The sequence below is a fragment of the Camellia sinensis genome, chromosome 9 (assembly GCF_055761805.1).
Source record: "Camellia sinensis isolate YWXY chromosome 9, ASM5576180v1, whole genome shotgun sequence".
Taxonomy (NCBI): domain Eukaryota; kingdom Viridiplantae; phylum Streptophyta; class Magnoliopsida; order Ericales; family Theaceae; genus Camellia; species Camellia sinensis.
Genome location: NC_138969.1, coordinates 191975352 through 191989002, shown reverse-complemented (window position 1 = coordinate 191989002; position 13651 = coordinate 191975352). Strand labels below are relative to the sequence as shown.

The following is a 13651-nucleotide window of genomic DNA, read 5'->3' as shown; positions in this document are numbered from 1 at the left end:
GAGCCAACCACAGCCCCTCTAATCAACCCCAGTTGTAGAGCTCTACCCAAAAGAATATTCAGACCATCAGCAACAATATTGAAAAGAAAAGGTGATAATGGATCACCTTGTCTAAGACCCCTTTGAGGTGTGAACTCAGATGTTGGTGATCCATTGACTAATACAAAAACTCTGGCTGAAAACACACTCTCTCTTATCCAACTGATCCATTTGGCACCAAACCCAAAATTTGCGAGCATAGAAAAGAGGAGCTCCCAGTTAATTGAATCATAGGCTTTCTCAAAGTCAAGTTTTAAAACAATGCCTTTCCTATGCTTCTTCCAACCGTCAACTATTTCATTTGCAATCAACACACCATACAAAATACTTCTACCTCCAATGAAGGCTGATTGAGAATCACTAATGATCTTTGGCATAACATTCTTGATCCTATTAGACAAAACCTTTGCAAGAATTTTATACAAGGAGCCTAGAAGGCTAATAGGCCGATAATCATTAAGACAAGAAGGATTATCAGATTTTGGAATCAAAGCAACAAAGGAGCTATTAATTCCATGAACCAACTTAGAGTTCTTGTGGAAATCTTTCATGAAGTGAATCACATCCCCCTTAACAATTTGCCAACAGTTCTTAAATAACATCAAATTAAAACCATCCGAACCAGGTGCTTTATTACCTTCACACTGCTTCAAGGCTCTAGATATTTCCACTTCTGAAAATTCAGCTTCAAGTACCCCCCCAATGGAATTGAAAGTGCCAGATAAACTTGGCCTTCTAGACCAACTTTCAGCAAAATGATTCCTAAAATGATCCAACACTGCAGCCCTTATATCCCCAGGATCTTCCAATACAACTCCATTCACATTAATTGAACATAAGGCATTCCTGTTGTTACGCGAAGTAGCCATAACTTGAAATTTTTTTGTATTTCTATCTCCTTTTAAAGCCCAATTCACTCTAGACTTCTGCACCCAAATCCACTCCACCATTCTACTCAATTTCCAAGCTTCCCATTTTGCATCCCTTCTTCGAGTTAACTCTGATTCAGATAGTGAACTTTCTTCTGCTTTCAAGTCCAAAACATGTAATTCCTCCTCAAGTAGTTTGAGCTTAGATTCCACATTTCCAAACACATCAACATTCCATTGTTTCAATGCCAGTTTAAGCGCTTTGAGTTTTCTAAGACATTTGAAACCACTCCAACCCTCCACAATAGTCTCCTTCCAAACTTTTTCCACAAAGGCAAAGAAGCTAGGATGGAGGGTCCAAGCATTTATGAATTTAAATGATTTTGGACCCCAATCCCTCTCATCTTCCATGAGTAAAATAGGGCAACGATCAGAGACCCTTCTTGGTAGCCCCTAAAGTTTGAAATTGAACTTATTCATCCACTCGAGACTAAGCAAAAATATGTCAATCCTACTCCACTTCTCATCAGCCTGAGAATTACACCAAGTAAATTTCCTCCCCAACATTGGAATATCACGCACTTCCAGGTTGTCAATTAGCTCATTAAACTCTCTCATACCCTTATCTCTCCTAGAGCACCCCTCCCTCTCTGATATGTACCTAACTTCATTAAAATCTCCCCCCAAACACCAAGGTTTTTCATACAATAGATTCATTCTAACCAAAGAATCCCACACTCTCCTTCTATAGGTACTATCATTTGGACCATAGACATTAACTATGACACATTCAAAACTGAAACAAAGGGTACCTGACAAGATGATGAAGTTCTTAGTACAACAGCAGTCCACCAATTGAAAGACATCTGGATTCCAAATGCATAACAACCCTCTAGCTGCTCCCATTGAACCTACTTCCATGAAATCCATCTTTTCACCATGCCAAAGTGATCTAACAAACTCTTCATTAACTGATTGCTTTTTAGTTTCCTGTAATAGCACCATCTCCACCTTCCTTTCAAAAAATAGATTTTTTATTTTTCTCCTTTTAGCAGGCTTACCTAGCCCTCTTACATTCCAGGATAATAACTTCATTGAGGAAACAAATACAAACACCAACCCACCTTGAGATACAATTCAATCTGCTCCCACATCCCTCATCTTCATCTTCTCCTTATCCTTTGCTTCTAGCTCTATTAGTTTGCTTATCACTTCCTCCTCTTTTCCATCACAATTGAGCCCCAGAGCATGGCCAATTTGAAGTGTTGCTTCAGCCTCATTTAGCAGCAGTTGCTCAGAACCTGATTTGCTTGCCATTGACAGGGAGATTGCAGCAACAGCTGATCTAAAGATAGCTCCTTTCCTCAAGTTCAAAGAGGATCCTGCACCAAATTGAAGAGGTCCTTTTCGCTTACCATGAGACCGAACAACTCCTTGAGCTTTCTCCTTGCTAACTTTCCTTTTCTGAGCTTGTGAGACAGACTGAGGTAAATGTTAAAACTTATCACCTACTTCACCCACTTAAACCTACTCCACTAAACCTAACCCACTACACCCACTTAAACCTACTCCACTAAACCTGTTAAAACCTATCACCTACTTCACCCACTTAAACCTACTCCACTAAACCTAACCCACTACACCACTACCACCTCACCTACTCCACTAAACCTAACCCACTACACCACTACTACCTCCACTTCACCTACTCCTTACCTACTACACACTCACTCTCTTCTACATATAGGAATCATGAATCATTGTAATAAATATAACATTATATCAATCAATAATACATTAATTTTTTACATGGTATCAGAGCAGGTTTAGAACCTAATATTTTCGCTTCACCGGCGGGCGGCAACCTCACCTTAGCCGTCCGCCGGACCTCAACCAAATTCCGCTAAAGTTTTCTACACGCCCTCACTCCGCCGCCGTATTTCACCGCCGCTCATCTTCTTCCGGCCAAATTCCTCTCAAACTCCATGTCTTTGCCACTGCTAGGCAGTCGGTCTATGCTTACAGGAGTAAATGATGTCAACACCTCTGTATCAGAAGGAACTTGTGATACTGTCCATACACAAGTAGATTATGACACCACTCTGGAAGACTTAGTTGCTCAGGTGATGGTTCCTGTAAGATCCCCAGCCGTGGCACTTATTGTCACTAATGCCTTGATGTTGCGTATGCCTTTTGAAGCTCTGGCAGAAACATGTGAGGCTGATAGATCTGCTTTCGACATGCCCTTACTGCTATTTGTAGTCCTTGTAGGGGCCACAGTTGGAGGACTGCTTGCAAGACACAGGAGAGGAGAATTGGAACGGCTGAATGAGCAGTTGCGCCAGATCAATGCAGCACTAAGAAGGCAAGCAAAGATCGAGTCTTATGCCCCCACTCGGAGTTATGCTCCTGTTAGTGGTAGAATACAAGAAAATGAAGTAATTGTTGATCCAATGAAGCATGAATTGATTTCCCATTTGAAATCTGGAAAGAATTTTCTGAGGAATCAAGATCCAGAGAAGGCATTTGTGGAGTTTAACACTGCTGTGGCTGTTCCATCGCCATGGGAAGTACATGGCTGTGGCTGTTCCAAACAGATTCATCTCATCTCTCTCTCTCATCTTTGATGTGGTGCCCAAGGATGTCAACACTGCTGTGTTGTTTTTGAGAAGAGTCAGAAAACTTGCAACGAAATTCCTCTCTCACTTTACTTTTTCAAACCCACAGCTCCTTTTTCTTTCACCACATGATCCCCTTTCTTTTCTTTTCTTTATTTTCCACTTTCAAACCCACAATCCTTTTTTTAAATCAACCCACTCAACTTTCTTTTATTTTAATATATATCTATATATATATATGTTTATTATAACATATTGCACAGATTCACAAACCCATTTTCTTTTCTTCTTTTCTTTCTTTATTTATTTCTTTCTTTTCATTCCTTTATTACATCTATACCCATATCCATCATCACACTCTTTCTTTATTTATTTCTTTTAATCACCTTTTGCACCTCCCTCACCGACTCCCTCACCACAAAATAGAATTTTTATTTATTTATCTTACCTTTTTTTTTGTGTTCCATTTTTCACAATAAAAAAAAAAAAAAACAAAAAACAAAAAACAAAAAACAAAAAACAAAAAACAAAACACACAAAAAAAAATATATATATATATATATAGCTTTGCACACCAAACCATATTTTATTCATCTCAGGGATCAACCCCGATCACAATTTTACACACACACAAAAAAAAAAAAAAAAAAACCAAAACACAAACACCCAAAGATTTGTTTTCTTTTCTGCCGACGGACACCCACCGACCTCACTTCTTCGCCTATTCCGCCGGTCTTTTCTTCTTGCCTCCGTCCTGGGCGGTCCTTGACGGTGTTGCCTCCGTGTTTCCCACTCCACTGGGCACGATCACTACTCCCTGCTCCTCCACTGCAGCATATGGCGGACCTCCAAATCGAAACATAACGGTGGCCTTCCGCTTCAGCTCCTTATTTTCCGCCTTTAGCACACTTATCTCTGCTCGCGCATCCTTATACATGCGCTGGAGCAGAGCCAGTTGGGCGTTTAGCTGCTGCACCTCATTTGTTCTACTTTGCAGCCGGTGCGACAAGTTTGTGACCGCAGTCATGGTTTCCACACATGACTTCAATGTATACTGATTGGCCTCAATATCCGTTTGCACTGCCATTTTTTGCTCCACCGACCGCATCGGAAAGTTCAACGGAGCAAAACCAGAGGTGTTTGGTTGAGGTTCACGGGCCACCGCACCTGTTATCTCTCCTGTTGACTCGTTGAGGTCGGGAAAGAGAGTGAGCAGACCACGGGAAGATGAGGCCATGTTCTGGGTAGCTGAACGGGAAGAAGAGGCCATGTTTTTTGGGTTGCTGAGTGTTTCCGAGAAGGGTTGGATACAGAGTATTTACAGATTGTTTCAGAATGACCAGTTCAGAGGTTTCAGTCTGGTTTGGTTTCCTCCGCCTCCGCATTGGTTTATATTGACACTGACGACGCGGCCGACACGCCGCTCTGTCGCTCACGTGCCTCACCGCGTCTCCGGCTCACCTTTTGATGGCTCGACGCTTTCTGTCGGGCACGACTTTTGATGAAGTGGGCGCGCCTTTTGAGGGCGCAACTTTTGATGGCACACCTTTTGACAGATTGGGCACACCTTTTGAGGGTGCGACTTTTTAAGGGTCCGACAAGACTCTGTAAACTGTCCCGACATTGATTCTGGTTAGCTCCTTCATGGGTCCGACAAGACTCTGTAAACTGTCCCGACATTGATTCCGGTTAGTTTCTACAAGGGTCCAGCAAGACTCCGTAAACTGTCACAACAACTGTCACAACATTGTCTGCTACAACGGTCCGACATGACCCCATAAACTGTCTTCTACATCAGTCTGCCATAACCATACAGTCTTTTACAACGGTCTGACACGACCATACAGTGTCTCCTATCCTCTTTTATTTTTATGTATTTTCTTGTTTTGTTACTCTCTCCAAACTCAAGTTGGCTAGTTCCTATCCCCCTTGAGTTTGCGGGGGGCTGTTAAAACCTATCACCTACTTCACCCACTTAAACCTACTCCACTAAACCTAACCCACTACACCACTACCACCTCACCTACTCCACTAAACCTAACCCACTACACCACTACTACCTCCACTTCACCTACTCCTTACCTACTACACACTCACCCTCTTCTACATATAGGAATCATGAATCATTGTAATAAATATAACATTATATCAATCAATAATACATTAATTTTTTACAAAACCTAACCCACTACACCACTACCACCTCACCTACTCCACTAAACCTAACCCACTACACCACTACCACCTCCACTTCACCTACTTCTTACCTACTACACACTCACCCTCTTCTATATATAGGAATCATGAATCATTGTAATAAAAACAACACATCAAGACATCAATCAATAATACATAAATTCTTTCATGGTATCAGAGCAAGGTTAAGAATTTAGTATTTTTTCACTTCACCGGCGGGCGGCAACCTCGCCTTGGCCGCCCGCCGGTCCTCAACCTAGTCCGCTAGAATTGTCTACTACATACCTACCTCCTCATCATATCTTCATAACATCTCATTCTCTCTCGGCATCATAGTAGCCGTGATACTGCTCATACTTCTGGACAGCGGAGAGAACATCGTCTTTCTCGATCTTTCCGCCGACGCCGGTGGCGAGATCCAAGGCTCCGGCTTTCGACATCACTCTCCCCAAATAGTCCATAGCAGCTTCTCCACCGGAAAGATACTCCTAACAGCAGCGGAAAAAAGGTGTTTCCCTCAGCCAAACAAGGCTCAATAGCTGTGGTCCTCATCAAAATACGTGTAATTGCTACTCCTGAACTTGGTTTCCCTATCCTTGCTAACAAGCTTCTCAAATGCTTCCGGGCCATGTTCTTCTATGTACTTCTCAGCAGCAGTTAGAATGTCATCTGGCTTACTGAAGATGTCCTTCTTCCTTGGGACATACTAGACGTTAACAGTCTGCTGTGGGTTAAGAAAGAAAGGCCTCAAATAATGCTCATAAACATATGCAGCACCACTGATACTCTTTATGATGGTGGATATTTCAATGCCATTACAACACAGCACCTTGAAATTTATTTTATTTTATTTTCTTATCTCTCTTTCTGACCATTACAACACAGCACCAGCACACTTGTTCCCACCTTTCATCATGGTCTCCACTTTCTTTTCCTTTTTTTATATTTATTTTAATCCATCTTTTTGAAAACAAAACCAATATCACTTTTTTTAATTCCTTAATTTATTTTAATAACATGAGTGGCCTCTCTTTTCCACCATCTCCCTCTTTTTCTACACAATATTTTTGTACCACCGCCCACTCCATGATTTCCATATTAATATTATTATTATTATTATTTTCACAAAAAAAAAAAAAAAAATCATTCCAGTTGATTTTTCTGCCTTACCACACCTACCATTCGAGTTTGCCAAACACACTTATTTTATTCATGTCAGGATCAACCCCGATCATAATTTTACACGAAAAAAAAAAAAAAAAAACCACCATAACACACCCAACACTCACAGTGGGATTTTTCTTCTCTACACTGCTGCAGATCTCTTCTTCTTTCCTCCGTCCTGGGCGGCCCTTGACGGTGCTGCCTCCGTGTTTCCTACGCCGCCGAGCACGTTCACTCCTCCATACTCCTCCACTGCAGCATACGGCGGACCTCCAAATCGGAACATCACAGTGGTCTTCCGCTTCAGCTCCTTATTTTCTGCTTTCAGCACACTTATCTCTGCTCGCGCATCCTTATACATGCGTTGGAGCAGAGCCAGTTGGGCATTTAAATGCTGCACCTCATTTGTCCTACTCTGCAGCCGGTTCGACAAATTTGTGACCGCCGTCATGCTTTCCACACATGCCTTCAGAGTATACTGATTGGCCTCCACATCCGACTGCACTGCCATTCTTTGCTCCACCGACCGCATCGGAAAGTTCAACGGAGCAAACTCCGGGGCGCTTGGTTGAGGTTCCAGTGCCACCGCACCAGTTCTCTCTCTTGTTGACTCGTTGAGGTCGGGAAAGAGGGTGAGCAGTCCACGGGAAGACGAAGACGAAGCCATTTTCTGGGCAACAGAGTGTTATACAGAATCTCTCTCAGAAATCTCTCTCAGAATATCTCTCACAGGTGTTTTTGCCTCAGCCTCAGCCTCTGTCTTATAGCCGAGGCAGCCACGCGCATCGCGCGCCTCTTGACGCCCGACAAACTGGCACGCCTTTTGATGGCACGCCTTTTTATGGATTGGGCACGCCTTTTGATGGCACGCCTTTTTGAAAGATTGGGCACACCTTTTGAGGGTGCGACTTTTTAAGGGTCCGACAAGACTCTGTAAACTGTCCCGACATTGATTCCGGTTAGCTCCTTTATGGGTCCGACATGACCCTATAAACTGTCCCGACATTGATTCCGGTTAGCTCCTTTATGGGTCCGACAAGACTCTGTAAACTGTCCCGACATTGATTCCGGTTAGCTCCTTCAAGGGTCCGACAAGACTCTGTAAACTGTCCCGACATTGATTCCGGTTAGCTCCTTTATGGGTCCGACAAGACTCTGTAAACTGTCCCGACATTGATTCCGGTTAGTTTCTACAAGGGTCCAGCAAGACTCCGTAAACTGTCACAACAACTGTCACAACATTGTCTGCTACAACGGTCCGACATGACCCCATAAACTGTCTTCTACATCGGTCTGACACTGCCATCCAGTGTCCTCTACACCGTTATGACACCACCATACAGTGTCCTCTACAACGTTATGACACCCCCATACAGTGTCCTCTACAACGTTATGACACCACCATTCAGTGTCTTCACCAATGGTCTGACACGACCATACAGTGTCTCCTATCCTTTTTTATTTTTATGTATTTTCTTGTTTTGTAACTCTCTCCAAACTCAAGTTGGCTAGTTCCTATCCCCCTTGTGTTTGCGGGGGGCTGTTAAAATTTATCACCTACTTCACCCACTTAAACCTACTCCACTAAACCTAACCCACTACACCCACTTAAACCTACTCCACTAAACCTAACCCACTACACCACTACCACCTCACCTACTCCACTAAACCTAACCCACTACACCACTACCACCTCCACTTCACCTACTTCTTACCTACTACACACTCACCCTCTTCTATATATAGGAATCATGAATCATTGTAATAAAAACAACACATCAAGACATCAATCAATAATACATAAATTCTTTCAGTAAAAACCCACTGTTGCCCCTGTTTGCAGCTGCAACCTGGGCTTCCTTGCCACTCGTGGCTTGTCCCAAAACTCCCTTTGTGGGTTACACCACCATCTCATAACTATTAGATAAGTTTTGGGCCCCATCATTACCCCTCTTCAAATCTTGGGCCTTATCTAAACATATTTCAATATTGAGCCCAGGTCTATCCACCTCAGACCCACTGATGCTCCTCATAAAACCAGGAGTAACAATTTCATCCACAACATTTCGGTTGCCTCCATTTTGAATCTGCATAGGACTCTCCACTATTGTAGCAGTCCTGCCAACGCATGCGCCCCCAAAATTTGTCCTTCCCATGCTATTGTCAGTCTCAGGAACCACAGACATGCTTAACCACCTGTCTTGATTATCCACGTCATTGTGTTTTACAGGCCTTAACTCAGACCCTCCTGCTGCCATGTCACCTTCCTTGTCCAACTCACCTGCTAGCTGGCCCTCCACCTCAGCCACATCATCCTCTTGATTGTTCTCCGCCTCTGGCATCTGAGTACTGAATCCTCCATTAGAGCTGTGGCTATCTCCATTGCTCTGCATCTTATAACACTTAGATTGTTTATAGACCACCTCCGAGATGACAATCTGCTCTTCGCAAACTTTTACTGGATACAGCTTCCCCTTGCAGCTTAGGTGAATAGTTTTGTTAATGGATTCCATACACTTTGTGGCTATCTTCACTTTCCCACAGTGTAGGGAATGCATTCTAAAGGTGGCAACATCCAAACCAATGACTTCCCCCCACAATTTTCCTATGCTGCTGAAAGTGTTACTGCTCCATAAATTTAACAGAACTCTAAAACATGATAACCAAACAATCCGTTATTGTTCAATAGCCAACCCCTCCTTCCATTTCTTTATCGACTCGCTCCAAACATGTATCCAACCCTCCATGGACTTCAAACTCTCTTGCATGCCTTTCACTGAGTCAAAAGTCATGACCATGCCTCTACCACCTCCATTTCTCACCTGGACACCCCCCATTCCCCTACTCTTCAGTTCTTGTTTAAACTCTTCCGCATCATGCATTGGTTTCAGTCTAACAATCGCACTGGTATACAGCCACCCATTACCTTCTTCAAAAGCCTTTATGATTAAAGAGGAATTGGCTACTGTCCCTCTGCCATTCACAGCCTGAGCATATGACTTTCCCCCTTGTGCCAAACCAGACACTGCACTAGCACTGCCTATATTCCCCCTTCGAAATGTTTGTGCTACTGGCCTCTGCTTCATTTCCCCTACCAAAATCTGCAACTTTTACCTTTAATGCTTTGTTATCACACCAGAGTCCATGAGCTTTTTGACATGCCATCTTGGTTGCTACAGGGCAGTCGTAACGTACGAATCCGAATCTGGATCGTGACAGGTTCCGTCTCTTTTTTGGGATGAACACATCTACCACTACCCCAAAGTTAGAAAATAGTGCATACAGACTTTTTGGACTCATAGATTCTGGAAGATCATCCACAAAAAGTGTGAACAATATCCTCTCTTTCTTTGACCCTACTTCCTTGACCACTATATTTGCACAATACCAGCTTCCATCCTCCCTCACACTCTCTTCCTCTGCTTTTCTCCATTATAGTTGTTTTAACTGAACTTTATAAAAACAGCATGATGTCCACATGAACAGCTTCTTTCCATAAAAATATTATTTTTATTTCAATTAATTATTTGTAGAGTTAAAAAACATGGTTCTATATCTTCAGATATGGTGGTCAGGTGACTTCAGATTTCGAACCATACATATCTTCGACATTGATGAGAGACATCACTTAGGATAAACAAGCTTTAGCAATATTGCACAGCCTTCAGAGAGCATCTTTTAAACACTACACACTTTCACACACACAATGTAATAAACAAAACACACTAGTCGTGAACTTTATTGTATATGCTTTCGTTTGGTCATAAAATTGCTTATTTACCCAAAATAAATAAATAAACAATACAAAATTCATAACATATATGTGCACTATTGCATTCCAATTTCTAACTAAACGAGACCTCAAGGAGTAGAAAAGGCAAGGAAGAAAAACTAATAGCATAGAAAAAAAATAATAATAATACCTTATCAATGCATTTATGGAGAGAACGAAGTTGTTCCAATAGAGGCTCATTGTCAATTGCGACTGTTCCATCTCTGAATGTACCATTGGGTAAAGGTGAACCAACTATCAATCTCCAAACTCTCCCCAAAAATCGATGAACGCCTTCAATACCACCAGTATAGGGAAAGGTCATGCAAGAAAGGAGCAGATATAAAAAGTGAGCTTGAGTTTAAAAATTGCAAGACATGTTCTCAAGTTTTAAAAAAATAATAATAATAATGATAATTATAAGATACTTTTTTTAACAGAAACCTACCCAAATGGGCCCATGAACATCTCAAATAAGCGAAGAGAGTCTGCACCATACTCAAAAACAACATCATCAGGATTCACCACATTTCCCCTGCTTTTACTCATTTTATGAGCCCAGGCAATCAACCGAATTTTGGGATTGTCTTTTAACACAAAAGAATCACCAGATTTCATTACCTACATAAGGGGAAAACATAATTCCAAAAACCAAAAATAAAAAGGTTGTTAAAATCCACCTACTCTCCACCTACTTCACCCACTTAAACCTACTCCACTAAACCTAACCCACTACACCACTACCACCTCACCTACTCCACTAAACCTAACCCACTACACCACTACCACCTCCACTTCACCTACTCCTTACCTACTACACACTCACCCTCTTCTATATATAGGAATCATGAATCATTGTAATAAATATCAATAACATCAATCATAATACATACAATTTCTCTCTATATCAATTTTTCTTACATGGTATCAGAGCAAGGTTAAAGATCTTGGTGTTCTTCGCCTTCCGGCGGGCGGCAACCTTGCCTTGACCGCCCGCCGGAGCTCAACCAATTCAGACCTCCACAACTGCCTATGTCATTCACTGAATCACTATCTTTACCTCCACTTTCTTCTTTACTACCAGCTACAAGGTCTTCTAGTGTGTTGACACCAATATCACCGCTTAATGTGTCTGATCTTCCCCCTATGGATTTTCCAACGTTGCTGCCTGAGCCACTGGTCAGGTTGCCACTATCTAGATCAAGTTCACCCCAGATCCTAACATTCACACCTCTAATGTGTGACCCTATTGTTCATATTCCAGTCATTGATGTTTGTTCCTCCGGCCAAGGCTACCTTGTGAGTGCAGGTCCTGCTATCTCGACCAGCATTCCACCGTTACACCCAAAACTTGTGAATCCATTGATTCCAGAATCTGATTCTGTTGTTGAAAAGGGTGCAAGAGAAACTCTGCGTCTGCTCATCAGTTCTAGCCAGACCAACCCTCAGCTGATGGATGTATTTCCGTCTGTTATGACCAGTACAGAGGAGAAGAAACACAGCATTGTTGCTACTGGGAGTCGGGGTCTTTACATTGGTGCCAGTGACGTTGGTGCTGTTGCAAGCAGCATTGCTGCCATGGGAGGATTGGTTTCGCTATCGGAGAAATCGATAGGAGGTAGTGTGATGAAGAGATGCATCATCAGCACCGATAGTTTGCTTTTGGACAGAATGTATATTATTTCTTGTGTCCTTAGTGGGTTTGTCATGGTCCTTCGATCTAGTAGAGTACTTGGGTCTCTGCACCTTTCTTACTTTTGTAATTAATTCCTTATCATCTTCCCTCTCACCTCTCCACTCGTCATCATCATTGCCTTCAGATTTTTTCCTTTTTCTCCTTACACCTTTATTCCCTTTGCTGTCGGAAACTTCATCCTCTAAACCGATCTACTTTTTCTTTTATTTATTTACTTTACTTTTTTTTGTCTTTATCCCATATCCTCCTGTTCCTCACCCTCTATTTTTTTTTTTTTCTCTTCATCCCAAACTCTATAATATATTCCACCGCCTGCACATCTTCCCCCCAAACGTATTCTCTGTTTTCTTTATCTATTTTATTTTATTCTTATTATTATTATGAAACAAACCCCCCCCCCCCAAAAAAAAAAAAAAAAAAAAAAAAAACAGACGAAGAACTGCACACCAAACTCATTTTATTCATGTCGGGGCTCACCCCGATCACCATGTTCCCCCATACAAAAAAAAAAAAAAAAAAAATACAAACAAAACAACTACATCCACAGGCGGGATTTTTTCTTCTCTACTCTGCCGCCGGTCTCTTCTTCTTGCCTATGTCCTGAGCGGCCCTTGACGGTGTTGCCTCCGTGTTTCCTAGACCACCAAGCACGTTGCCTCCTCCCTGCTCCTCCACTACAGCATATGGTGGACCTCCAAATCGGAACATCACGGTGGCCTTCCGCTTCAGCTCCTTGTTTTCTGCCTTTAGCACACTTATCTCTGCTCGCGCATCCTTATACATGCGTTGGAGCAGAGCCAGCTGGGAGTTTAACTGTTGCACCTCATTTGTTCTGCTCTGCAGCCGGTGCGACAAGTTTGTGACCACAGTCATGGTTTCCACACATGACTTCAGAGTATACTGATTGGCCTCAATATCAGTTTGCACCGCCATTTTTTGCTCCACCGACCGCATCGGAAAGTTCAACGGAGCAAACACAGAGGTGTTTGGTTGAGGTTCACTGGCCACCGCACCAGTTCTCTCTCTTGTTGACTCATTGAGGTCGGGAAAGAGAGTGAGTAGACCACGGGATGAAGAGGCCATATTCTGGGTAGCTGAACGGGAAGAAGAGGCCATGTTTTTTGGGTTACTGAGTGTTTCCGAGAAGGGTTGGATACAGAGTATTTACAGATTGTTTCAAAATAACAAGTTCAGAGGTTTCAGTCTGGTTTGGTTTCCTCCGCCTCCGCATTGGTTTATATTGACACAGACGACGCGGCCGACACGCCGCTCTCACGTGCCTCGCCGCGTCTCCGGC

The 13651-nt window shown here is 42.6% G+C and overlaps 1 protein-coding gene and 1 pseudogene across 2 annotated transcripts in view; both read right to left on the bottom strand.

Moving 5' to 3' along the window:
- The window catches only part of LOC114257319 (leucine--tRNA ligase, chloroplastic/mitochondrial-like), a 39264-nt pseudogene that overhangs the window by 12795 nt on the left and 12818 nt on the right, over positions 1-13651 (bottom strand). Inside the window, exons 12-13 of the transcript XR_014341361.1 lie at positions 11113-11279; positions 10810-10996 (exon numbers count right to left, since the gene is read on the bottom strand). The product of XR_014341361.1 is annotated as a leucine--tRNA ligase, chloroplastic/mitochondrial-like (transcript). The remainder of the gene's footprint in view (positions 1-10809; positions 10997-11112; positions 11280-13651) is intronic.
- On the bottom strand, positions 5733-8638 carry LOC145798918 (uncharacterized). Its single transcript, XM_082888283.1, has 2 exons — positions 8580-8638; positions 5733-8537 (listed from the first exon to the last, which is right to left on the bottom strand). The coding sequence occupies exon 2, from the start codon at positions 7551-7553 to the stop codon at positions 7029-7031; it is 525 nt and encodes a 174-aa protein (XP_082744409.1). The 5' UTR covers positions 7554-8537; positions 8580-8638; the 3' UTR covers positions 5733-7028.

What these genes read in the sequence shown, in the direction of transcription:
- LOC145798918 (XM_082888283.1), bottom strand. Translation starts at nt 7,553, where the DNA reads ATGGCTTCGTCTTCGTCTTCCCGTGGACTGCTCACCCTCTTTCCCGAC.